The following is a 27,612-nucleotide window of genomic DNA, read 5'->3' as shown; positions in this document are numbered from 1 at the left end:
CGCAACCCCAAACATGCACTTAACACGTTGGCCAATAAATCAATGTTTCAAATACCATACCATACTGGCCACTGATCCGATACAAATATTATACCAGTTTCGTACCGGCCTAAGTACCGGCCGATATTTCAGCCTTTACTTTTTTTTTCATTTTTTCAAATTGTAAGTTCTTTTTTTACCCCCAATTCAAACCAGATTATTTATAATTTATGTATATATATTTATATTTACTTTATTCATATATAGATTATTATTTTAGAGTATAGTTTTTATATATTTATATATATAATTTATTTATATATCAACTATCTCGAAATAGTACAAGAAACGATATCAATATCAAAATATTTCGTTCTAATACTTCAACCGATATGAAATCCGATATTGTATTCAAAATTTTGCAACAAAAGACAACATTAGTTAGACTCCAATAACAAAAGAGCATTGCCACTTACTGTCATAAACTTTACTGTTGCAAATTCCTACGCAAACGGCGGGTAATGTTAAGTGGATAGGTTGTTTCAGGAGTCTCCCATGAACAGTCATATGCCAATAATAATAATAATAATAATAATAACAATAATAATAGTGACATATGCGCTTGGATTTGTATTACCAGCCTACCACCTTTCCAAATAACTTTTTCTTTTTTTCAATGGAAAATTTAAATACGTATATATCTCTGTGTCTATATATATATATATATTTTTCCTATTCATTTATAACTCTCTTTTATGATATGATCGGAATCTTTACCAGTTAATGATCTTCGAGCTGATAAGACTGGTGGCTGTGTCCATTTTGTTTCCTTTTCTTTTGTGAAGATTAAAAGAGGTAAGGAAGGAAAGCCATGTTCGTTCTTTATCCTAGAATTTTTCTCAACCAACTTGATATGGTTTTCGTTTCCTCGCTTTGTTTCTAGACGTAGGTTTCTGGGTTTTTGATAGCTGTGAGAATCTGTCTGATTAAGCTTTCTGCTTGGATTCTAGTTTTTGGAATTTCGGTTCTGAGTGGTTTTTCTTTAATACGGTGATTCGTTGGGATTCCTTGCCTTCATAGTTCTCTGAAGGGTCAATCTACTTTTCTATATGTGCACCTTTGACTTCGGATCGGATTATTTGTTTAATTTAATGCGATAATGATTTTCTAAATTGGGTTGTCAGTAAATTCCACTGATTTTTGTTTTCTCGGCAACTTTGATTTCCATGGTTATATACTCTCATTCCTCGCATTGCCATATTCTTGCCTGTTACTAAGACTACCTAGCCTTTCCGATTTTCATATTGCCTTGGAGCTTTCCGAATGAACTGCAGGAGTCTCTTTCTGCTCCAATTGTTTCGTTTTATGGGAAATCTCATACTAAGCTGTATAGTTATCTACAGGAATGGAAATTCATTGGTGTCAGCATATAAATGATTCGTCAACATCTATTGTTATGATTGCTAAAGGATAGCCTTTTGTTATGGTTTGAAGAAACGGTGGGACAGAGATACAAAAGTGTAAAAATTATAGCCTGATAAAACATCAATTTACCTTCTATTGGTAGAATTGTTAGATAATGGCTTCATTAGCCCTAAAAATTTGGGTGGCTCTAGCTTGAGTTAAGGCACCTTTGGAAGGTTGACGAATTCTACCCCCAATCCCTTTGGCAGCTATGCCTTGGGGTTTATCTCTCTGTAATTGCTCTGTACTTGTGGGATGGGGAACTGCCACATTCCTGGGAAATTACTTACTGCTTGGAGGGTCCAGGACCCTGTGTTATAATTATAAAAGAAACTGAAGATTATGGTTTTCTGGGATTGTATGGTAAATGCAAATTCTATGTAGGGCATGGAGATTGTTGGTTTGAAAGTAGTCCATGAAATATGTAAACTACATTGATGGTAGATGTTATAGCTTTCCTAGTTCACCATGATTTTGTGTTCGCAGCTTCCCGATTGCCTAATCCATTTCCTCTCAGCAGGTTCTCAGATATTGCCTTTGATTTTGGCACAATTTTTAAATATATCTCAATAATTGCTATGGGGTCTGAAGGGCCTCCTGCAATAACAATTTATGTGACGGGTTTCAAAAAATTCCATGGAGTTTCGGAGAATCCAACTGAGACAATTGTTGGTAATCTCAAAGAGTATGTAGAGAAGAAGGGATTGCCTAAAGGTCTAACTCTTGGGAGTTGCAGCATTCTTGAGACTGCAGGACAGGGAGCGCTTGCTCATTTGTACCAGACATTGCAATCTGCCATTAGTGGGGTGGACACAGAATCTTCAAATTCTGGAAGAACTATTTGGGTCAGTTTCCATCATGTAATCTCTTCTGTTTTGTTATATGTTTTTCCCCAATTACTCCTTTTCCAAGGTTATTTTTGTGTAAGATTTTTTTCTTCAATTAGAAAAATTACAAATTTTGTTTTCCCATTTCCTATTCTTCCAACAGAGATGCTAACCTGGTAGGGAGATCTATTAAAATCAAACTGTGATTAGAAATCCCAATCTCTAATCAGCAGAGCATGAGCCAAAATTCTTAAGCTTCATTATATAGCTGGAAACATTGACGAAATGCATATTGGACACTTATTGGAAACGCTTCTTACTCTTGTAATAGCAGCACAGCATTAAGAATACTTGGGGTGATAAAAACTCTCGATTCTCTAGGATCTGCTGAACGTTCTGGCTTTACCATTTAGCTAATTCTTCACCCTTCTAATCCCCTCTCTGGCACACAAAATAGGAGACAAGAAATGAGAGATAATGCAAGACTGAGAATAATTTTGAATTCATATGATTAGTGGCTCTATTAAGTTCATACGGGAATGTGATACAGGTCTAGAAACTTATCAAACCCTGCTGAATATGATAGTGATTAAGATTGGCTTGTGTCAGTTCGATCCTCTGCAAGTACTATTTCACACTTGCAAGTAATAATGGTTTCTCTACACCTTGAGAGAGAAGATGAAACTTGAGGATTGTAAAATGCTAATGGAACCTCTTAACTTCTTACTGTGGTTTCACTAAAATTGTCTTTTAAAACCTTAAATTAGAACCAGAACAGTATCTACATCAAGCCAATGACAATTCGTTGCTGCTGAGTTCACTGTACACTGTATTTATATGAGTTATGTACCGTACATTTGTAACTACCTTTCTTCAGGTACACTTTGGAGTTAATAGTGGTGCAACAAGGTTTGCCCTTGAGCATCAAGCTGTCAATGAGGCTACTTTCCGTTGTCCTGATGAGATGGGATGGAAGCCCCAGGTTAGATGAAGTTGCCAAGGTTTCTTGTGCACATGTAGATTTTATTTCATTGCACATTTTAAATGTAATTTTTTTTAACTTACCTCATTTTATGTTATGTAGAAAGCTCCCATCATTCCTGCAGATGGTGGAATCTCACACATACGAAAGGTAAAATGTGTTTTTTTTCATTACTTTCCTGAAAAGAGTAATTTTTTTCTTGTCTTCATATAGTTTCATTGAGTTATAATAGACCATTTGTTTAGTGCTATATATATTTGCACACATGCATACGTATAGATAGATAGGTATTATTTAATTATAAACTCACTTGCTTGAAGAACTGCAGGACTTATCACCGTGATGGATGAAACTAAAGTTAAATAATATTTATGCCAATTTGCGGTCACGTTTCTTACGTGTACTTTCTTTCTTGTTCGCTTAAAATTTAGCAAATCTATGGTCAATTCTCTGTTTGAGCATTTAACTTTTTACTTTGGTTTAAGGATTTGTTGCTTTTGTGGGGAAGGATGTGATTGTAGAAAGAAATATATTTTTGTATTGCAAGTGGTACAAAAGTCAACTTTATGGGAAGCAGGTCATTCACTTTTTGTGTCTAACCCGTCTAAGTTATTTGAGCTGTCCTGTTGGCTACTGTTTTTATGCAAGTGGAAAGAAGGTCTTGCTGGCTCCTGTTTTTATATGGAAGAGATTAAGTCCAACTTCAATCAAAATAGAGGCGTTTACATGCGAAAGATTTTAGTTTTATACTGTTGCAAAACAGAGTTACAGTCTAGTATTCTTTGTTTCGATGGCATGGATTCAGTTTTTTTATTCCCCCTCTCAAATAAAATTTCTGTTAAGATTTGAGTAGAGGACAGTTAGACGTGCACTGATTTCCTCTAAAGTTAATGTTGACCAAAATCTCAGCACATGATGACACTCTTTATCGTCTTTTCTTGTTGTCTTGATGCTTGTGTGGAGATACCTGTTTATACAAGACTGTATGTCACAGTTGTCCAGAAGTAGAATGTATCTCATTGTCAATATTGGTGCTAGTGGATTTTTTGGACAATTGCTTTTCTTTGTCATGGTTTTGTGATTTATTCATGACTATTCTGTATTTTTTTCTCTGTTTCACCCTTCCTAAATTGTTATCTTTGTTCCAACTGTACAGACTTCTCTTCCAGTTGAGGAGGTCACCAAGGCCTTAGCAAAGATGGGTTATAAAGTGATGACCTCAGATGATGCAGGCCGCTTCGTGTGCAATTATGTTTACTATCATTCCCTTCGGTTTGCGGAACAAAATGGGACCAAATCGTTATTTGTGCACGTGCCTCTCTTCTTGACGATAGACGAGGAGACCCAAATGCAGTTCGCTGCCGCATTGTTGGAGGTACTAGCTTCTTTAAATTGATACAATCCACCCACAACTTCATGTCCAAGAGCTCTGTCCTCGTGATGTTGGCTTTTTTCTGTAAAGGTGGCTGGATGCATTTCTATTAATATGCTTCAGTTAAAAAAAAAAAAAAAAAAAGGTGTGTTTGATTTAAAAATAAGAAACAAAGAAAATGTGTTTTAATGGTTAAGGAATCTACTGCACATGTACATGATGCATTGTGGTGAATGCTTTTGGCAACTTGCTGAAATCTTATATGGCAATATATGAGTGAAATGCTAGTTTGCTTCGTATTGTTTGCCCATTTAATTCTCTGTGCCTCCTAACTCAAAGCTTGCTTTTTATGATTTAGTTTTCTCCTGGATGGTTTATATCTGGATTGCTTGCACTTAACGTTTTCAGTCCGCGTATACAATAAGAACATTTTCAATGTAATTATCAATTTCAATGCATAGTTGTAGTTGGAGGCTAATGCTTTTTCTTAAGCCTTTTGAGCACACATTACTCTTCTATGTTGCGAGTATCCTTGGTATCACTTACTAACAACTCTCACTTTACTCAAATTTTCTTGGGTAGATTGGCAACAGACAACTCTTTTTCGCTTCTTCTTGAGTGTGAATCCGTACTTGTTCTCTACAAAATGTGCCATAATTTAGCCATATGGTTATCTCACTGTGAGCTTACTCTGTTCCAAACTTCCGAAGTAGCGACATGTCGCTTTGTAGAATTAGTTATTTTGATGGCAAGTTAATAATAATAACTCAAAATGATTGAACTAGTAAAAGATATTCAAGCAGAGAAGAAAATTACGGAAAGTGCTGACAAAGTTCTAGACGACGTAAAGAACAGAGGAAGAACCTTATTGGTGTGATTTGATGTGTCAAAATAAAGACTTGAAAATAGTTTTTTTTGTTGATAAGCTGGTTGCTTAGCAAGTTTGCGAGCTTGGCATTGATACCAGCTTTTATCTCTACGTGCAATACCATTCATGAGTCTCTGTACAGATTTCAGCCAAGTTCAAGAACGAAACTTTCACAAACTAAATAACATTTTTCGGAGATTTATATCTTTGGTTAGTTCTCAAGTTTCTGACGATGTTGTGAATTCCTAGCAATACAATAGTCGGTATACTTCTCATCTTTTATTTCATCTGGACTCTTTCGTATTGTTACGGGTATTTCATCAATTCCGGTTAGTTCAAGCAGTATTTACATTTCAGCCGGAGAGTGTGCTTAAAAACCATGGCATCTTGATAAAATGGTTGCAGACCTCTTTTCCAAATCCCGGAGTATTGTCCCGGTTAGTATCTGCAATAAAAAAGACAACTTGGCGTTATAATGGGGCTGCAATCGACGTTTGGTCGCTGGAAAGCAGGGGAAAACGAGGCTGGGAATTTAGATTATTCCATAATTCCCAAAAAGCTCAATTTTTATTATAATATATATCATTCTAGCAGGCCCAAAAATAAGTAGCCTAAGTCGGCCAGACGACCCATTAGCCCATTAAGGATCCCTGGCCACAAAGTTAAGGTCGGTTTATAGTCGTAATCGCATGGGAAGTTCCAAAATGCAGGGAAGAAAGGGACACTTAACTCCTGCCTCCCCCTACAACGCCTAGCCTTAGAGAACCTGTATAGGCAGGCAAGCGGAAAGAGCGGGGAGCCTTGATCTTTTGACAACAAGTGTGAAGGAATCTGACAGAATGCACCTACAGTAAGGCAGAAGAGACAGGAAGCCATGCCGCATTAAAGGGCTCTGACCAAGAAAACAGCTGCGGTAACATATACCCCTGACACAAAGTATGGGCGGTTGATCCCTAGAATCCTAGTATAAAAGCCAGCCATGCCGCATTAAAGGGCTCTGACCAAGAAAACAGCTGCGGTAACATGTACCCCTGACACAAGGTATGGGCGGTTGATCCCTAGAATCCTAGTATAAAAGCCAATCCTCAAGTACGAAGGTCTCTCTCTCTCTCTCTCTCTCTCTCTCTCTCTCTCTCTCTCTCTCTCTCTCTCTCTCTCTCTCTGTGATTCCTTTACTCTCTCGCACGAACTACTAAGGTGATATTGACTTAAGTATTAGAGACTCTCCAGCCTCCACCAAGGCCTCCGATTCTCTGTGTTTCCTTTAAATGAGCAGACTCAAGATCGAAGACCCGAGTCGCTAGAATCTGATCCAAAGGTGTGTGAAACATGACGTTAACAGTAACGCTGTCTGTGGGATTGTTATAGACTTCATGTGTCTTTCATATACTTGTAACAACCCATTCTCATACGACTTGGGGATAATAAGAAGTAACATTGAAAAACATAAAAACAAGGCTCGCAATGATGGAACATCTAGTAGGGAAGGAGAACAAGGCTAAGAGAGGCCACCAACAAGTCGAAAAATGACGTGGAGCCAAGCAACAGGGAATGCAAAAGCTTTGGAAATGTTGGAGGGGGTGGCGACATGAAGGAAGAAATGAAAAATGGGCAAAACGTCCTCCCACGTCCACCTAAGTGCACCCAGTAGATAGCGATTTCCAGAAGGAGCAAGCGCATAGAAACAGGAATTTGATATTTTTGTAATTTTAATGTAAAAATCTTGATTTTTTTTCGTAATTTTCACTACTATTCTTTTTTTTTTTTTTGATAAGTTCACTTCAATTCTCACATTTGAAGATTCTTATATGTGTTTTAACTTTTTAAGACTTGCTTTGATATAATTTTGAAATATAATTTATACATATATAATTAATTTATCTATATATAGATTATCCCGAAATAGTCTCAGTATCGAAATATTTTATTCAAGTACTTTAACTAAAATGGTCACCAGAACTATATTCGAAACTTTGATATATCCTTATCTTAAAATATAACTATGAAATATGTTGTATGGGTATCAGAATACCTCTCGTGAGAATGTTATGACACGTTTCATTACTTGCTCGCCTTGAGACATCATCTCATCCTTCCCATCATATGGGTTTCTTGTCTAACTGCTTCGTCTCACCATCCTTTTTCCATGGGCGATGTCATAAGGGATTACTTAGAAAGCATTAATCAAAGGAAAATTTTATACACTATATTACCATCTCACTCTGATCCTATTATGTAAGATGTGACATATTTATCACTATTAGATGATCATTTATTAAATAATTCTTTACCATCTAATAATGATAAAATATGTCATCTTACATAGTGAGATGAAAATAAGATTGAAGGATAGAATATAGCATTACTCCTTTCATCTCAACTTCACTTATGTAATTTTCTGCAATCTCATGTTTCATGCAGGGAGAATTTTGATTTATTTAAATCTATAAGGTGGAATCCATACTAAAAAGGTGGGGGAAAACATCTTTCACTCTCAACGGTCGTCCACAAATGTGAAACTAAAATGGTCAACAACTTCTTGGATAATTGCCAGCAGAAAAACGAGTTCAATATGGCAAGTTTCACGCTGACCATTCCTTGGTAGGGGCCCGCAACTACGAAATAAAAATTATTCACTTGTTATATTATGAGTACAAAGACCAAACATGCCTAATAAGTAGAACAGAGCTGCGTTTAAGTTGAAAATTTCAACCATTAATCCAATTATTGAATGGAACACGTCAAGGATAACATTATTCAACTAAATACCATATGCAGACATGACAAACGTGGTTGAGCTCGTCCAAACAGACAAAAAGGTGGTTGGTTCTCCCAAGACAGATAAGACTGATAAATGAGGATTGTAGAAATACCAACACAGAAAGAAGCCACTAGACATATGCAGATGTCTTCTAGAAATACGAATATAGATAAAGGCATTTAGATAGTGCTGATATTTGTCTTCTATGTGAGGTTACAAGCTGAAACGATTCAGGAACAGGGTAATCAGAACGTGACCCATCGAGGAGTTTGGGCAAGATAGTTGGCATATCTCTAGATCTGCTTTCACAAAACAAGGTGATACAACAAAAGATACATTGACGGAAAGGAGAACAAATGGCATAAAATGAAGGAACACATTACATTCATTCACTGCTTCCATATAGGGACAACGCTATCACGGGTTCATTACAATTCACATCAAATCACAAACCAACAATGGGGCATTGCTTTCTTGCATGCTCTGGGATCAATCTCACCAAAATCTCAACGGGTACCCCCTTCAATTCTAGTTGACAATCAGCAGCAGCAAATGGCAACAAGATCTTGTAAGACTTTTGCAATTGTTTAAATGTTTACAAAATGTAACCATAAAATGTAATCATACCATGTGATTTAAAGTTGAATAAAGGTGGGAGGAAACGTCCATTGGGCAAGCGACCGTTTGGATCACGAAGCTCATCAAAAAAGGGATGTATCAAGGCATCTAGCTGCATTCCAATTGGAGCATAATTAGCAAGCCCAAAGCTTACAAAACAGAGGAACGAGAAGGAAAAATAGAACAAAATGTCACAAAAGACGAGATGTTGCTGTTCAAAAACAATTCTGATTGTCCAGCAGCACGAACCCAGTTAGTTGGAAAATGGATCCATAGAGCCAACCTTAATAAGTTGGGGTCCTGAAAAGTTTATTATGGCGCCAATGCAAAACATGCTTCTAGGACAAACACTCGGTGGTGACATGGTAACAAGATGAGCTGCGAGCTAAGTTTCAAACAGGAATATGCTTGTCAAAGACATTGGAAGATGCTATTGTACAATTTCCACTACTTCTGAGACACATTCCTAACTGGCCCCCAGTTATGGAAACTTTATATAGCTCTGACTCACCTCTTTTTTTGTTTTTAAATGAATTAGAATCCCCCATTTAAGATCATGACCTGTTTATTCAGACATTTTTGGTGAACTTTGTCATTTATGCCTTTTCCAAACCCACCCATCCCAGAAAAAAAGGGGGAAAAACAAAGGATCTATAGTTTATAAACAATCTCTTCCATCTTGCAACTATATTGAACAATTACCAAGACTGACTGACCAGATTTCTACGTTGAATGCCTGAATAAGATGATAGAAATTTAAGATACTATTAACTAATATATATAGGCATTATACCTAGTGATGAATGTCCCTTAAGAGTGAAGGTAAAAGCCAGGATAATAGAAATTTAAGATATAATGTACTCACAGCTGCGCATCGTAGGTTTGGGGAGTACTGCAGTAGTCTTGAAACCAGATCAACAGCTTCTGGAGGCATACGCTTGTGGAATATCTAATCAAAGACAACTCGCAAGCATTATGGTAAAGCGGTCTGATAAAGAAAAATACATGAGATTTTGACATTTACATTATGAATACCTTATGCCATGGATGAGCTTTAATCTGCGGGAATTTGAACTCTGTATAGTTAGGGTTCATGCATTTGATTTCCTCCCTTGTCGGAGTGCCCAGAATCTATAACAAAGAAGAAGTCATGATACAGCATGGAGGGGAGGGAGATTAAAAAATAAAAGTAAAGAAGCATGAGGCCAACTACTGCTTGGCCTAAGAGGCTAAAAGCTAACACATCTTTTGGGTTATTGTCAGCCCAGTGAAAGAATTATAATTAAAAATCCTCAATACACTTATCAGATAGATTCAACTCACACAAATCAGCAATTTTAGAGAATTACAAGAAAGTCCACGATGTTACAGTTACCTTTATTATCTCCACCAGCTGGTCGACTCCACTCTCCCCAGGAAACAGAGGCTGACAGAATGAAAACTCATTTTAAGCTATGTAAATATAATTACATGACCGATAGCTTGAAAGAGCTTAAATGTATAATCACCAACCTGTCCAAGCAGTAGCTCAGCAAGAACACAGCCAGCAGACCATATGTCAATAGCTGTAGTATACTCAGTTGCTCCAAATATAAGCTCTGGTGCTCGATAATATCTAGAGCAGATGTAAGAAATATTTGGTTCCCCTCTTACCTGTCAAACATCAAAGAAAATAAAGACATTGAATAATCCTATAGAAATCAAGACAACTAAAGCTGCAGGAAAAATAGCATGGATAATAAAAACATAAACATACCAAAACTTTTGCACTTCCGAAGTCACATAATTTAACCTGGTGTGTATGTGGATTCACCTGCACAAAGCACAAGTTTATACTTCGAAAAAGTAGTTAAATTGAATTCCTGTCTCAGGCGATCCTCGCCACTCCCCAAACCACCCTTTCAGAAGCATATATGCAATTTCTGTAGTAAGCATACCAAAAGATTTTGAGGTTTAATGTCCCTATGACACACTCCAATGCAGCGATGAATATATGATAGTGCCCTAAAGATCTGCAAAAAATAAAGATCATAGTGAAATCTCAGAAGGAACAAAATAAATTGATTGAACCATGGAAACAACAAATGTCAATGAACTTAGAGCTGGCTACAACCCAACCCAACAAAAATTTCACTTTTACCAATCTTATGAACATTTAAACATTCTCGAAACACAAATTGCAGACCAGAAATACATAGTGAAAGCAACTCTCAAGTAAAATTACCTGGTACGTATATAGTTTCACATATATCAACGGCATCCTTTGGTTCAATTTGTTGTAGTGTTTGATCACGCGATGAACAGTTTCAGGGACATATTCAAGTACCAAATTAAGGTACAGTTCATTCTTTTCGGTTGTTGAAAAGAAACAATGCTTCAAAGAGACAACATTAGGGTGGTCAAGAAGGCGCATCGTTTGCAGCTCTCGGTTTTTATATCTCTTGTCTTGCAGCACCTTCTTTATAGCCACAGTTTCACCAGTCTCTAAGCACTTTGCCTATATGAACATAGAAACCAGTTATATGGACAAGAACAGTTCATATGAACTAAAAAAGGTTAAAGTAACAATATTGCAATAATCTATAGTTTGAATGATATAAAACCTCACTTGGAACACAACTCCAAATGATCCATGTCCAACAACGCGCTCAGCCATATAGCTTATTGTCTGCAGCATGAAGAAATGAGATTGCATTATAGGAAATACATAGAATTTCCGCATCAATTGAAGCCCCAATGTATTTTATAAGCTAAAATGATGAAAACATGTATTCAAAATTTCAAACCAATAAATATGCACAAATCCAACTAACAAATTTACAATCATTGATGTTTTTTGCAATAGTTCAAAACCAGGTCTAGTTGGATGGCTATTTGAGCATGTTGAAGAGAACAAAAATAAAATTAATAAAAAGAACAATTCCAATAATTAATTTCAACTTTTTCATTTGAAGTAACACTCATAATTAATTCCAACTATTACAAAAATATTGGAGGATATCTTGTAAGCCAAAGAAATACCTGCTTCGGTTGGCCATTTCTACCACCAATAGTTGTCACAATTATGTGACCCGTCTCTGTCCCATTACCATCAACAACCGTGGCTTCCATTTCCTACATATTAATGAATCATATGAGTAACTAGCATATGAAATTCATAAATCAGATAAACACTAGTAAAACAGGAAGAACAATTAGAAGTAGAAATAGAAATTACAGATCGATGCTGTCCTTACTTTATCATCCTTGATTTTCATATCATTCATCTCCTCAGGCAACCGATCAACACCAATAGTATGACCACTGGGTTCTCTCAAACCAGAAGTAGGAGCTACGCCCACTGAAGCCATTGGTTTAAAAATTTTCCTTATATCCTACTTACGTTCTATTTTCACCGTGATTAAACAAATCATTTACCTGTTCAAATTGAAAGGCATTAACAGATTCAGTTACAGAACATTCCTATAAACAATAGAGAACAACACATCCTTTCCCATCCTCCACAATCCACAGAAAATTCATCATAAAGTAAAATAAAAGGAAACATAATGAGACCCAGAACCTACCAAACTACAAATCATACTAGAATCACTCATAAATTTGAGCTGAAGACAACAAAAATTCTCCTAGTTCAACAACATAAACTTTTTTTTAAATATTAAAGGTTTTTATTAAAAGTAATCAACACAACCTAAATTTTTTATGCCACTCCTTAAAAAATATCAACCTTCACCAAATTTCTAAGTTTCCATTAAAGCACACAAGAAAAACCCAACAACATTTATTAATTATTATTTTATAAGTAAGAAAATCCCAAAAACATTTCTTTAACACAGTCAAAGTATGTATAGCCTTTTGTTTTGCTCAAACCTGGTGACTTCCACACGGAAATAAAACCGTAGAAACCCATCAAGAAAAATTCCATTCATGACAAAAAAGAAAAAAGTGCCACATAGGTTAGTGATAGGGGTTTAGAGAGAGAGAGAGAGAGAGAGAGAGAGAGAGAGAGAGAGAGAGAGAGAGAGAGAGAGAGAGAGAGAGAGAGAGAGAGAGATGGGCATCGAGACGATGAACCCAAAACGGAAATTTTCATTTGCCATTCGGAGAACACTAACTGACCCAAAAAAAAAAAAACACAAAATCGTTTATGTTTCATACATACCCACAGATAATTAAAGGAAGAAAATCCAGAAATCTAATCATCAAAGCAACCAGATCCAACCCAAACTTCCTAATCAGAAACTAAAAAAAAATGAACAAAGAAAGAAGGCTAGTCAAAGACCCATGGATCCATACCAACCAAAGTTCTAACACAGCAAATCCAATCAGAACACCAAATTAAAATAACTCAAGCAAAGAATAAACCCACCAAATATGCCAAAAAGGTTTCTTTCTTCCTCAAGTTGCTGAAAATAAGCAATAGAGGAAGAGAACCATACCGATGGAACCAAAAATTACCAGGCATCAACGATAGCCTCTTGAACAACGATGTTTAGGAGAATCAGAGGCCTAGATCCATAGGCTTCGATGTGTATGAGTTGGTTTTCCTCTTCTGGACTGGTGTTGTCAGAGAGAGATGGATGGTTTGCTTTTTTATGTGGTGCGTGCTATAATGCGCTGGTAATAGTCAAAGTTAGAACCCCTAAAAATTAATGTTACAGGTGCTTTCTCCTTTCTTTTTTTCTTTCTTTTTTTTAAATGATAAATAAATTAGTTTTTTAAAAACATTGAGAATTTACTAAATTAAAATATGGCAAAACTTCGTAAGTAGAAGCTGTCTTTCTTTTTGACCGTTCAAACCCTACTTTCATTTTTTTTTCTTTTTTTCTTTTTTTTTGCTAAAGATTTGGTAGGAGATTTAATAAATCCATAAAGTATATTGATTTTGACAGCTATGAGAAATTGCTTATTGGGCACCCACTCTCCAAAAATAGAAATAAGGAAAATTATATATATCATTCTAATATCTTCCTTTCATCATATTATATAAGATATAATACATTTAATATTATTAAATAATTATTTATTAAATAATAGTAATAAATAAATAATACTATAAACTACATTTTTATCCTATTAAGTGAGATGTGACTCATTTATCATCATTATATGAAAAAGAAACATACAATAAATAATCAATTAATGGTAATAAATATATTACATCATACTTAATAGGATAAAAGTGAGATAGTAGTATGGTGTATAGAATTTTTCGTAATAAATATGTCACATCTTACATAATTAGATAAAAGTGAAATAATAGTGTGGTATATAACATTACTCAGTCTTAAGAATCTTTATTTCATTTTTAAAATTAACTAAGAAAAATATACAAAACATACAAAGCAGTGTGAATATCCTACACCATATATAAATATTAATATTGATTTTATTTGTCTATCTCATTTTAATTTAAACTTAAAAGTTTGAATCAAATTTTTAAAGAATACTAATGGATGAAAAATTTTATTCTTAAACCAATATGTAGAACACACATAGTTGATCGATGCAAAACTGCAAGTGCACAATATCGTAGTTTTATAAGAAAGTGATAAGAAGAGTATCGTCCTCAGGGATTGGTACCTTACTTTTGTCAAATATTAAAATTATACTAATCTCAATTTTATCTAGAGGAATCACTAAGATTTTTGTAGCTGCCAATTAAACTAAGATCAACTCAGAGAGTAATACGCAAATGAAATAAAACAAACATTCGAAGATCAAATTAATGGGAAAGAAAACTTCTAGGAAATCGATTTCACCTAATTCTTCACTATGCTTTTCTTATCCAGCTAACTTAATTTAATTCTTTTTGTTCATTAGAAAATCTCTAATCCATCCAACAACCTTTTTCGATAGTCAATTGGAAATTATTCTTATTCATCAATTCACATAAGAATATGCAAATTAATAAAGCAAGAAAGCAATAAAACCAATGATTTAATTACTACATAGGTTCATATAAGTCTTTCGATCTCTATACTTACCTATGCTGAAATATTCAAAATCTACCCTATGATTCCCTCTTTCGATAACAAATCACAAGATTAAAAATCATCTAATCAATGGCCGGTTAATTAGAAGCAATAAACTCAGAATAAATAAGATAAACAAAGAGAGAATTTCCTTAAAATCAAGCATAGTTCGGAAATAGGTTACATCGTTTTCCTAGAATGAATAAAATTTAACTCATACTAGAAATGGAATTCAACATAAACGAATTCACCATAATTGTTCTGAGAAGATTGGAAGAAAATAAACGCTGAAAAATACTCCTCGAGCTCACTATCGAGCGGCCAAGGAAACGATTCAATGCTTTTCTCCCGTCTGTGCTCGTGTATGATTCCAACGTACGTACAAGAATTGGAATTCCCTCTCCAAAACAATTGAATTGAATCCTTCTAACTGTCTTTTTCAGTCCCAAAAGGTGTTCTCCAGTCAAAAAGTATTGCCATAGAATGAAAAATCCATTTTATATCGTCTGACAGCGGAAGACCCTAGATCTGTCAAAATACGATGTTCGCTCGAGCGGGGTGTCGAGCGCACGTCGAGAGTTCGACTCTGTCTGATTTCGCTCGAGCGTCCAATCAAGCGCACATCGAGTATTCGACTCTGCCTGATTTCGCTCGAGCGTCCAATGTCTCCGCTCGAGCGATCTTGGTTTTTCAGCAACCCGCTCGAGCTCCCTGTCGAGCGACAGTCGAGCGTTTGAATCTGCCTGAATTCGCTCGAGCGGCCAAAAGCCTCCGCTCGAGCGAACTTGTAAAATCTGCAATACGAAATTTTTGCAAGTCATCAAATACCCCCAAACTTACAACTTTGTTTGTCCTCAAACAAAAAGAAAAGCAAATGATAGTTTAGGCAATATCAACTCGACCTGACAGAGAAGTATCATCACTCACCAAGCTTTTATGAATTTAGATTTCATCTCTAGTATCTTACTCTTTTAACATCAAAGATAGCAAGAAAATCAATCAAAAATTTTGCAATTTGCCAAGCAAGAGTTAGGCGTTTACTTCAACGTAAAGTTAAGACCTTGAGTGTGTGTGTGATATAGTCAATTTAACCTCAAACCACCTGCAAACTCAAATAAAAGTAGAACAACCAAAATCAGAAGAATTCTCTTAAAACTTAACCCCATAAGTCCAATTTTCAGAAATCCTCTCCACTAATGTAGTCAACACCAAAATCAGAAATCAAAAGGTCTTTAATAAGGTTGTAATGATAGGCCACAGGGTGAGGGTTAAGAAAGAATTAGATATGGAAAATCAAAGCAAACTGGGAAAATACTTAGTGAAAAGAACACTAAAAGAGATATCCACATCATTCAAATCATAGCTCTTTCTTGGCAATATGCTGATACTTGTGGCATTATTATTGCTGTAATCACTGATGCAATACCAACAATTCTCTTAACAAAATCTAAAGTAATTCACACTCCGCTTAACGATTCTTTTTCTTTTTCTTTTTTCTTTTTTTTTCTCTTTTTTTTTTTCAGTCACTTCCTTTCTTTTTCTTCTTCTTCTTTGATCAAACAGAGCAAACATAATACGGTTCATCATGAAACAAATTTTCTCTTTTAAATGTACTCTCCACCAAAGTATTTTCTCAAACTATCAAAAGTAGATTCATTGTTTTTCAGGCTTAAAGGGGGCATGGTTTATGTAGTTCAAAGAATAAATAAAGGCTTATGAAGGCTCAATGGGATTGACTATGGAAACACACCATGTAATGATGGCATGATATTTAGAACGGCTGGGAAAGCTTTTTAGTTATGCCAAAGAAATGCCTAGATCATTTCTCTAATATTTGGTCTCAACTAGGATTTCGCCTCAAGGACCCATCAACGGATTCTAGAGCAAAACAAAATCGAACTTCCCTCTTTCAATTAATTCAAATTCTTCTCTTCATAAGCAAAATGGAATAAGAGAAAAACGACTATGTGCTCAATTTTGTTCAAGGTCAAAGATTTAAACCAAAGTACCCACAAAACTCCACTTGACATAAAAGAAATTTTTGAAAATTTTTCTTAAACCATCTTCAATCACAAATTTCAAAGTCATGGAGAATTCAATTTTACTCCAATACATGCTTGGTAAGAGAATCAAACAACCCATCAACAACCCAAGACTTAGAAAATAAGAGGATCAAATGACTATAGGAGTTTACACCCCCAAACTTAAACTAAACAATGTCCTCATTGTAATGCAAAAGTAAAAATGAATGAAGAAATAAAAGAAACTTCCCTGGTTTCATGATGAATCTTCCGTAGTTTAAAATTTTTTTCAACTCTTTATTCATGCTAAATAAACCTACATCAAAAACCAATTTATTAAAACTAAATAAATAAAGATAATAAAATAAATGAAAGAATGAAAGAAAGATCTATGGGTTGCCTCCCATAAGCGCTTGTTTTTAAAGTCTACAGCCAGACTTTTCAATCATCATCAATTAGGATCTCCAAGAGGAATAAATGCATAGTTCCTCTCTATTTGTTCTCCATAGTAGTGCTTCAATCTCTGACCATTAATTTTGAAAATATTCTCTGTCTTGTCCTTCAAATCTACTGCTCCAAAAGAGAAAACCTCATGAATTGTATAAGGACCTGTCCATCTTGATTTTAACTTTCCTAGGAAGAGTTTGAGTCGTGAATTGAAGAGTAAAACTTATTGTCCTGGAGCAAACTCTCGCCTAAAAATTTGTTTGTCATGCCACTTCTTCGTCCTCTCTTTATAGATCTTTGTATTTTCATATGCATCATTCCGGAACTCTTTCATCTCATTCAATTGAAGAAGTCACTTTTCACCTGCTGCCTTCAAATCAAAGTTAAACTTTTTTACAGCCCAATAAGCTCTATGCTCCAATTCCACAAGAAGATGACATGCATTTCCAAACACTAATCGGTATAGAGACATCCCGATAGGTGTTTTAAAGGCTATATGGTATACCCACAAAGCATCATCAAGCTTTTTCGCCCAATCCTTTCTATTGGTTTTGACCGTCTTTTCAAGGATGTTCTTGATTTCTCTATTGGAAATTTCAGCTTGGCCATTAGTTTAAGGATGGTAAGCAAGTGCTATCTTGTGCTTTACACCATATTTAGAAAGAAGATTTTCAAACAACTTGTTGCAAAAGTGAGTCCCTTCATCACTAATAATAGCTCGTGGAGTGCCAAATCTTGTGAATATATGCTTGTGCAGAAATTTGAGCACTACCTTTGCATCATTTGTTGTTGTAGCAATTGCTTCCACCCATTTTGACACATAGTCAACTGCTAATAAGATATAAGCAAAACCAAAAGAAGGAGGAAAAGGCCCAATAAAATCTATTCCCCAAACATCAACAACTCTACTTCTAAGATACCTTTCAGTGGTAACTCATGACGTCTTGAAATATTTCCCATACGTTGGCATCAGTCACAAGTTTTCACCAAAGTGTAACTATCACGAAAAATAGAAGGCCAAAAGAACCCACTTTGAAGTACCTTAGCTGCTATACGGGTGGCTCCAAAGTGTCCTCCATATGATGATGAATGGCAATGATGGAGGATGTCTTGCATCTCTTCTTCCGGCACACATCTTCTAATGATTTGATCAGGGCATCTTTTGAACAATAAAGGCTCATCCCAAATATAATAATTCACATCATGCAAAAATTTCTTACGTTGATGGTAAGTAAGATCAGGTGGTAAAACTTTACAAGCTAGGTAGTTAACAATATCAGCATACCACGAAAACTTGATCTCACATGCAAACAACTGCTCATCAGGGAATGCCTCTTGGACCACTGACTCTGGTCTTTCTTCCTCTTGCTCTAATCGAGAGAGATGGTCAGCCACTAAATTCTCACTTCCTTTCTTGTCTCGAATCTCCAAATCAAATTCTTGAAGAAGTAGGATCCAACAAATTAGCCTAGGCTTAGCATCCTTCTTGCCAAACAAATAGCAAAGTGCTGCATGATCAGTGAACACTATCACCTTTGTACTAATGAGGTAGGACCGAAATTTATCACAAGCAAACACCACAGCAAGCATCTCCTTCTCAGTTGTCGTATAATTCAACTGAGCTTCATTCAATGTCCGGCTTGCATAATAGATGGCTCTAAACAGCTTGTCTCGCCTTTGCCCCAACACTGCTCCAATTGCAAAGTCACTTGCATCGCACATAATTTCAAAAGTTTGACTCCAATCATGCACAATCACAATTGGTGCTGAAATTAGTTTCTCCTTGAGTGCATTGAAGGCCTGCAAACAAACAACATCAAAGTCAAATGCAGAATTTTTCTCAAGAAGATTACATAAAGGTTTAGAGAGTTTAGAAAAATCTTTGATAAATCTTCTATAAAATCCCGCATGTCCCATAAAACTTCTGATTCCCTTCACATTCTTCGGAGGTGGTAATTTCTCTATGATTGCAATTTTGGCTCGATCCACCTCAATTCCTTTAGATGACACTCTATGGCCAAGCACGATCCCTTCTTGAACCATGAAATGACATTTCTCCCAGTTCAGGACTAGATTCTTATCTTCACATCTTTGCAAAACAAGAGCTAAGTTATGCAAACAATGATCAAAAGATGTATCAAAAACTGAAAAATCATCCATGAAAACTTCCATTATATCTTCCACCATATCAGAAAAGATAGCCATCATGCAACGTTGAAATGTCGCAGGGGCGTTGCACAATCCAAAGGGCATCCTCCTAAAAGCAAACGTTCCATAGGTGCATGTGAATGTAGTTTTCTCTTGATCTTCAAGAGCTATAGCAATCTGATTATACCCCGAATAACCATCCAAAAAATAATAATAGGAGTACCCAACCAATCGATCCAGCATTTGATCAATGAATGGAAGTGAAAAATGATCATTCCTTGTTGCTTTATTCAACTTGCGGTAATCCATGCATACACGCCATCCCGTGACCGTTCTTGTAGGAATGAACTCATTATTGTCATTTTTCACCACCGTCATTCCACCCTTCTTTGGTACAATTTGCACTGGACTTACCCATGAGCTGTCTAAAATAGCATAAATGATTTCGGCATTAAGGAGTTTCAAAATTTCAGCTCTCATTACTTCCTTCATTGCTGGATTTAATCTTCTTTAGTACTCGATCGTTGGCTTGTAAAGCTCCTCCATTAAAATCTTGTGCATACAAATGGAGGGACTTATTCCTTTTATGTAAGAAATAATTCATCCCAAGGCTGTTCTATGCTCCCTCAATACACGCATCAACTTTTCCTCTTCTTCGAGTGTGAGTGATGTAGCAACAATCACTGGAAATGTATCACTATCCCCCAAGAACGCATAGCGAAGATGATCAGGTAATTTCTTCAACTCCGGAGTTGTACTTTTCTACATCTTTTCTTTAGCATTTTCAGATTCAGCCTTTGGTACCACTGGCTTCTATCTTCCCCACTTCATTACTAAGTGATGTAACCTGCTGCAATGCTCCCAAAGCAAAAACATAGTAGAGAAATTCTTCACTAACAAAAGACAAGTCAGATTAAAAAACAGTAGAATTATTAAAATCAAAAGCATGAGATGAAGTGGTGATACAACGTTCTAGGTGATCGGATGACATATCTTCTTGAAATGCCTCTTCTACACATTGCTTAATGATATCTACCCGAAAGCAAGTACTTGGGTCTTTTGGAAATTTCATGGCTTGGTAGATGTTGAACATAACTTCTTCCTTATTAACTCGCAATGTCAATTCACCATTTTGAACATCAATCAAAAACCTTCCCGTAGCCAAGAATGGTCGGCCAAGAATTAGTGGGACTTCTTCATCTTCTTCCATGTCCAACACCACAAAATCAGCAGGAAAAATAAATTTATCCACCTTTACCAATACGTCTTCTATGATTCCACGTGGATACTTGATGGATCGATCCGCTAGTTGCAAGGAAATTGGTGTGTGCTTCATCTCTCCAAGTCCTAATTTCCTGCATATAGAAAGTGGCATAAGATTAATGCTAGCACCAAGATCACATAAAACTCTATCAAAAAATGAATTCCCAATAGTGTAAGGCAAAGTGAAACTCCCCGGATCTTTTAATTTTTGAGGCAATTTCTTTTGAAAAATGGCACTGCATTCTTCAGAAAGCTTTACTGTTTCAAACTTCTTCAATCTTCTCTTCTTGGAAATGATGTCCTTCAGGAATTTGACATAGTTTGGCATTTGTTCCAAGGCATCTGCAAAAGGAATATTTATGTGAATTTTCTTAAAAATATCCAAAAACTTAGAAAATTGCTTATTTAATTTTTGCTTTTGAAAATGCTGAGGGTAAGGAAGTGGAGGAGAGAGAATATGAGGATTGTCAGGAAATGAAATTGCTGGAGGCAAGTCAGTTTCATTGACAATCTCCTCTTCTTCTACTTGATCTTTGCTTTGGCCATTGTTCGCAGCGGTAGGGGTGGACTTGCTCTCCTTTAATGGTGACCTCTCAATTTCTTTTCCACTCCTAAGTGTGATGATCTTGCATTGTTCCTTTGGATTCACTTCAGTGTTGCTAGGAAAAGCTCCTCTTTGTTGGGCATTGATGGTCGTGGCTAGTTGCCCAATTTGCACTTCAAGATTCTTCATAGTGGCTCCCATGTTGCTACAATGAGTCTCAATGTTGTCCAACCGTGAATCAGTCTTTTTAAACCTTGCATTGGTCTCCTGAACAAAGGAAACCATGGCATCCTCAAGTGACATCTTCTTCTCGCTTGGTTGGCTATCAAATCCTGGAGGAGAATGAGGTTGCAACACATTCTTTGTATTCCCATATGACAAATTCTCATGATTTCTAAGCCCTGAATGATAGTAATTTGGCAAAGGATTACCACAATAGTTGTAGTTCCGATTGTTGATGTATTGAACTTGTTCTTGACTCGCTTCATTACTTGGAACTATCATACTTGTAGATGCAACATATTCTGTACTTTGTGGTATCCTTTGTGTTGTCAAGGCTGAAATCTGATGAGATAAAGTAGCTACTTGAGCTGAAAGGGCTGCTATCGGCTCCAAGTCATGAATTCCAGCAACCTTCTTAGCCAAAGTCCTCTCAGTTGGCCATTGATAGTTGTTTGAGACCATTTCTTCCAAAAGGACAGTAGCACCCTCAGCTGTCTTTGACATCAAAGTGCCACCAGAAGCAGCATCAACTATAGTTCGAGTTTGCCCATTTAACCCGCTATAGAACATCTGAACTTGCAACCAATCTGGCAATCCATGTTGTGGGCAACGTCAAACTAAGTCTTTATACCTTTCCCACGCTTCATAGAGTGACTCAAAATCATTTTGCTTGAACTGGCCAATCTCACTCCTGAGTTGGGCTGTTTTTGCAGGAGGAAAGAATTTAGCAAGAAACCTCTCAGCCATGTCCTGCCAACTAATGATGCTTCCCGGTTGTAGAGATTGTAGCCAACCTCTAGCCTTGTCCCTCAAAGAAAAAGGAAACAATCTCAGTCTAATGGTATCTTCAGGAACACCATTGATCTTCATAGTGTCGCAAATCTCTAAGAACATTGCCAAATGAATATTAGGATCATCCAGTGGCGATCCGCTGAATTGAGCCTGCTGCACCATGCTAATCAAAACTGGTTTGAGCTCAAAGTTGTTGGCATTAATTGTCTGACGCATTATGCTCGAGTAATTTCCATTCACAACTGGTCGTACATAGTCTTTCAAGGTGCGTGGTAGTGCCTCACGTTCTTCTTCAGCCATGGCTAGTATCTTATTTCTTCTTAGTGATCTAAGAGTTCTTTTAATCTCTGGATCAACAGGAATAATATCACGGGATCTAGCACGGCGCATCCAACGTCAAAAACACACCTGTAGAACAAATTAAAATAAAATTTTAAATTAAAAACCAAGACTATTTTGTATCGATATTGACAAAAAGAATAAGAATAAACCAATCCCCGGCAACGGCGCCAAAAACTTGATCGGTGCAAAACTACAAGTGCACATTATCGTAGTTTTATAATAAAGTGATAAGAAGAGTATCGTCCTCAGGGATTGGTACCTTACTTTTGCCAAATACCAAAATTATACTAATCTCAATTTTATCTAGAGGAATCACTAAGACTTTTGTAGCTGCCAATTAAACTAAGATCAACTCAGAGAGTAATACGCAAATAAAATAAAACTGACGTTCGAAGATCAAATTAATGGGAAAGAAAACTTCTAGGAAATCGATTTCACCTAATTCTTCACTATGCTTTTCTCATCCAGCTAACTTAATTTAATTCTTTTTGTTCATTAGTAAATCTCTAATCCATCCAACAACCTCTTTCGATAGTCAATTGGAAATTATTCTTGTTCATCAATTCACACAAGAATATGCAAATTAATAAAGTAAGAAAGCAATAAAACCAATGATTTAATTACTACATAGGTTCATACAAGTCTTTCGATCTCTATACTTACCTATGCTGAAATATTCAAGATCTACCCTATGATTCCCTCTTTCGATAACAAATCACAAGATTAAAAATCATCTAATCAATGGCCAGTTAATTAGAAGCAATAAACTCAGAATAAATAAGATAAACAAAGAGAGAATTTCCTTAAATTAGCATAGACAATCAAGCATAGTTCGGAAATAGGTTACATCGTTTTCCTAGAATGAATAAAATTTAGCTCATGCTAGAAATGAAATTCAACATAAACGAATTCACCATAATTGTTCTGAAAAGATTGGAAGAAAATAAACGCTGAAAAATACTCCTCGAACTCACTGTCGAGCGGCCAAGGAAACGATTCAATGCTTTTCTCCCGTCTGTGCTCGTGTATGATTCCAACGTATGAGCGTTTGAATTGGAATTCCCTCTCCAAAACAATTGAATTGAATCCTTCTAACTGTCTTTTTCAATCCCAAAAGGTGTTCTCCAGTCAAAAAGTACGGCCATAGAGTGAAAAATCCATTTTATATCGTCTAACGGCGGAAGACCCTAGATCTGTCAAAATACGATGTTCGCTCAAGCGGGGTGTCGAGCGCACGTCGAGCGTTCGACTCTGCCTGATTTCGCTCGAGCGTCCAATGTCTCTGCTCGAACGATCTTGGTTTTTCAGCAACTCACTCGAGCTCCCTGTCGAGCGACAGTCGAGCGTTTGAATCTGCTTGAATTCGCTCGAGCGGCCAAAAGCCTCCGCTTGAGCAAACTTGTAAAATCTGCAATACGAAATTTTTGCAAGTCATCAATAGTACAATGCTTACATGTTATAATTTGATTTGGAATATAAATTTTAAATTTTATAAATCAAATCTTAATATTTAAGTAATGTAAATAGTGTGCTTTACACACCTGTTTGAAAATAAAATAACTCTTAATAGACACGGTTCAATTTATCTATTTTATCTATAAGTGGCCGGTACAAGGGCTTCGCAAAGGGTTGCTTAGAATAGCAAGGATCTAATGGCTACTACTGCAATAGTGAGTGAAGGGAATTTAGGTTCGATAGACGAAGGTGCTTCAAAGGGGGGAACGTGGAAGCGAAAGGCTAGAGCCCATGGAAGTTCGGGTCAGTGTTTCTTTCTCTGTACTAGAAGACATGTGATGGTTTATTTTTATGTGATAAGGAATAAGTTAGTGAATTTAAGAAGAAACAGAAGGGAATGGATGGGGCTCAGACTAAGGCAACTGTTGTCATATCAGCGGAGGATGCTAGGCAGCCTCACCGGGGATCATGAGTCTACTCAGTTGGAACTATTGAGGGCTTGGAAACCCTTAAACAGTTCATGATCTTTACCTCATGGTAAAGAATAAGTCTCTCAAGGTGGTTTTCCTAATGGAAACATTACTAACAACCTCACGTATGGACAGAGTTAGGAGGAAATTCGATTTTGATTGCTGTTTTACTATTGAGCTTTGAGAGTATTTTCAGGTAATCCTTCTATTGAGATGGTGGAGGGGGAGGTTAGCTGATCTAAGATGCAAAGTTACAAGGGATATGAACCAAAAGTTAGATAAGCCTTTTGTGAGGGCTGCAGTTGAAATGGCCTTATCACAAATGGCTCCTTTCAAGTCTCTTGGCCCGGATGGCTTTAGTCCCTATTTTTTTCAAGATTGTTGCTACAATTCTGGATTTTCTAAATATAGATTAGTTTATTAAGGAACTAAATCACACTAATTTGGTTTTAATCACTAAGATTGAGAGACCTATATCTACTAGTGAGTTTAGACCCATTAGTTTGAGTAATATAGTATATAAACTAACGGCTAAACATTAGCAAATATATTAAAATAGTTTTTACCTGAAATTATATCCTATAATCAGAGTACTTTCATTCCTAGTAGACTAAATTCTGATAATATTATAATTGCCTATGAGACTCCTCATACCATAAGATCTAGATTAAAAGGAAAAATGGGCATTATTGCTATCAAACTGGATATGTCAAAAGCTTATGATAAGGTTGAATGAGACTATTTGAGAACTATTATGTTGAGATTAGGCTTCAGTAATAGATGAGTGGAGAGAATTATGGTGTGTGTATCTTTTGTTCAGTATTCAATTCTAGTCAATGGATAAGGTAGTAGATTAATTAGTCCTTTAGAGGGTTTAAGGCAAGAGGATCCTTTGTCCACTTACCTGTTTTTGTTGTGTGCTAAAGGACTTTCCTCTATATTACAACAAGCTGAGTCTCGAGGGTCATTAAAAGGGGTGAAGGTTAGTAGGGGAGGTACCAGTATAAGTCATATGCTTTTTACAGATAATTGTTTGATTTCTGCAAAGCTAAATTGTATCAATGGAGAACTTTGGAGGGTATTCTGAATACTTATGAAATGGCTTCAGGTCAAAAGCTGAATTTGAATAAAACCCCTTTGTTTTTTAGTTGTAATACTAAAAGAGAGGCGAAGGAATCTATAGCTCAGACTATTAGGACTCAAATATGTGATGAAGCTGAGAGGGGAGGTCAAAGTACAAAGCTTTCTGTAGTATTAAAGTGAGAATGGAGGATAGAATTAAAAGTTGGCGTAATAAATTCCTCTCTCAAGCTAGTAAAGAGGTCTGTTAAGGATGTGTCCCACCACCGCAAATGCAACCATTCACCTGCACAATGTAAAGATACTCCAGCATGATACGCTTCGAAACATTCCGACACTTAAATGAGTAAAATGTATCACACAAGTAATTTAGAATTTAAAAATGTACCGTCTTTGGGGTTACCTGATATATATAGAGGTTTCCTGTTGAATTAGATTAGCACTATATGAGATTATCATCAGGTGATGTCTATCTTGTGTAGTGTTTATCAACTTAGATCATCTCTAAGTAACTGAAACAATCACGTATATGCATGAAATTCACTCATTCCCAAGTTAGGTGGCATGTAGCATGTAGACAAAACTGGAGGAGTATTACAAGCATGGGGACTTGATGAGTGTACTGAGATCAATTTAGTTCAATCTAATTTTAAATTGAATCTAACATTCAAATACAACTATTAAATCACTAAACTCATTTTAACTCAAAACCTTCTTACACTTAACCGACAACATTTTTCAACTCAACACTTCTTTACATGCAGGGTCCACAACTATTTTCAATTTTTTATAAACAAATCTAAACTTATCTTAACATCTAAACTCATCTTAAGTAAATCTCATAAAAATTACTTTACCATCTCAATTAATTACAATTCATAAATAACTCAACTTATCTTAATTAAGCTCAACATTCAAATGTAGCCTTAATGCTATTCAAGAAATTTACTCGAATAATATATATTTTGCAATACCTATTTTGTGTCCCTCTCTTCTATTATAAACCCCAGAATTCGAACAATAATTCTATTGAATCGATTGTATGGCACGCTTGTTTTCGACTTCTAATTCTGTTTGTATGTATATATTTTTATTGTGAATAAAGCATTTGATATTATAAAAAAAAAAAAAAAAAGATATACGCGGAGTTTATGCCTACAATTTTATTCTTTATTTTAAGATAGGGAACTTTTAGGTCCATTCATATAATCCCTTTAAATTATATAAAATCACCTTTAATTATTGTTCATATAATCATTTATCGACATAATTGCTTGGAAACATTCTTTTTGCAATTATAGCTTTTCAAAAATTTAACAGATATGTCCCCTGAGGCTAACATGGTCTTTTCGCAACGGGCGCCTCTTTCGTCAGGAGCGTCCAAATCATTTTCAGAAACATGCGAATATACATGCAAAATTGCTACCATCTTTGTGCCATAAGCAGACATGATATTTTAGTCAACGATATGATGTAGAGTCAACGATATGATGTAGAAAAATTAGGCAGGTTGCCTTAGGATAAACCATTACAATTGGAGCATATGCCTTTCTTCTTTATTTTTTTTAATTCTCTTAACGTACATGTTTGTCCATTTTGAGTAATAATACATATAATTATAAAATATAAAATTTTCATACAGTCGTTTTAAAAAATAAAGAGATTTATTATTAAAAAATTAATTATTTTTTTCATGTGAGTCCCGTATTTATTCAATTTTTTAAAATGATTATACAGCACTTATATATTTATGATTGTAAGTATTATTTCCTTAATTTGTTTTTACAAGAGTTATTAACTTGTTTTTTGTTTGGTAATTGTTTGGGAGTTAGTAGATTTAGTAACTACTCTTTTGGATCTTGTAAAATCTATTTTTTTTTTAAATTTTTATGTATTACAAAAATAAAAATTGAGGTAAGGTTTTATGTTGATTGATTTATATTTTTTTTAATTAATTAATAAAGTTTTTTTTTTCCATTTAA

The 27,612-nt window shown here is 35.7% G+C and overlaps 2 protein-coding genes and 1 non-coding gene across 5 annotated transcripts; 2 read left to right on the top strand and 1 right to left on the bottom strand.

Annotated features, from left to right (window-relative positions):
• Positions 1-680: 680 nt before the first annotated feature.
• LOC122319120 (pyrrolidone-carboxylate peptidase 1-like) lies at positions 681-4,923 on the top strand. Its single transcript, XM_043137034.1, has 5 exons — positions 681-834; positions 1,964-2,288; positions 3,148-3,252; positions 3,355-3,402; positions 4,409-4,923. The coding sequence occupies exons 2-5, from the start codon at positions 2,022-2,024 to the stop codon at positions 4,646-4,648; spliced, it is 660 nt and encodes a 219-aa protein (XP_042992968.1). The 5' UTR covers positions 681-834; positions 1,964-2,021; the 3' UTR covers positions 4,649-4,923.
• A 3,475-nt stretch (positions 4,924-8,398) lies between these two features.
• LOC122318880 (shaggy-related protein kinase alpha) lies at positions 8,399-13,489 on the bottom strand. 3 transcript variants are annotated; one of them, XM_043136602.1, is made up of 13 exons: positions 13,241-13,489; positions 12,108-12,288; positions 11,893-11,985; positions 11,480-11,539; positions 11,096-11,368; positions 10,809-10,883; positions 10,628-10,684; positions 10,384-10,524; positions 10,247-10,297; positions 9,907-10,002; positions 9,737-9,820; positions 8,881-8,983; positions 8,399-8,781 (listed from the first exon to the last, which is right to left on the bottom strand). In XM_043136602.1, exons 2-13 carry the CDS (start codon positions 12,219-12,221, stop codon positions 8,699-8,701), a joined length of 1,230 nt encoding a protein of 409 aa, XP_042992536.1. In that variant the 5' UTR covers positions 12,222-12,288; positions 13,241-13,489; the 3' UTR covers positions 8,399-8,698. The 3 variants fall into 3 exon arrangements, with proteins under 3 accessions (XP_042992536.1, XP_042992534.1, XP_042992535.1); XM_043136600.1 differs by having other exon boundaries at positions 13,311-13,488; XM_043136601.1 differs by having other exon boundaries at positions 13,330-13,485.
• Positions 13,490-22,083: 8,594 nt separating this feature from the next.
• Positions 22,084-22,190, top strand: LOC122274810. The gene has a single exon (XR_006228354.1). It is a non-coding gene; the product is annotated as a small nucleolar RNA R71 (small nucleolar RNA).
• Positions 22,191-27,612: the final 5,422 nt, after the last annotated feature.

This window comes from Carya illinoinensis, chromosome 8 (genome assembly GCF_018687715.1).
Source record: "Carya illinoinensis cultivar Pawnee chromosome 8, C.illinoinensisPawnee_v1, whole genome shotgun sequence".
Lineage (NCBI taxonomy): Eukaryota > Viridiplantae > Streptophyta > Magnoliopsida > Fagales > Juglandaceae > Carya > Carya illinoinensis.
The sequence above is the reverse complement of the archived record's forward strand: the minus strand, read 5'-3'. Positions and strand labels throughout refer to the sequence as shown.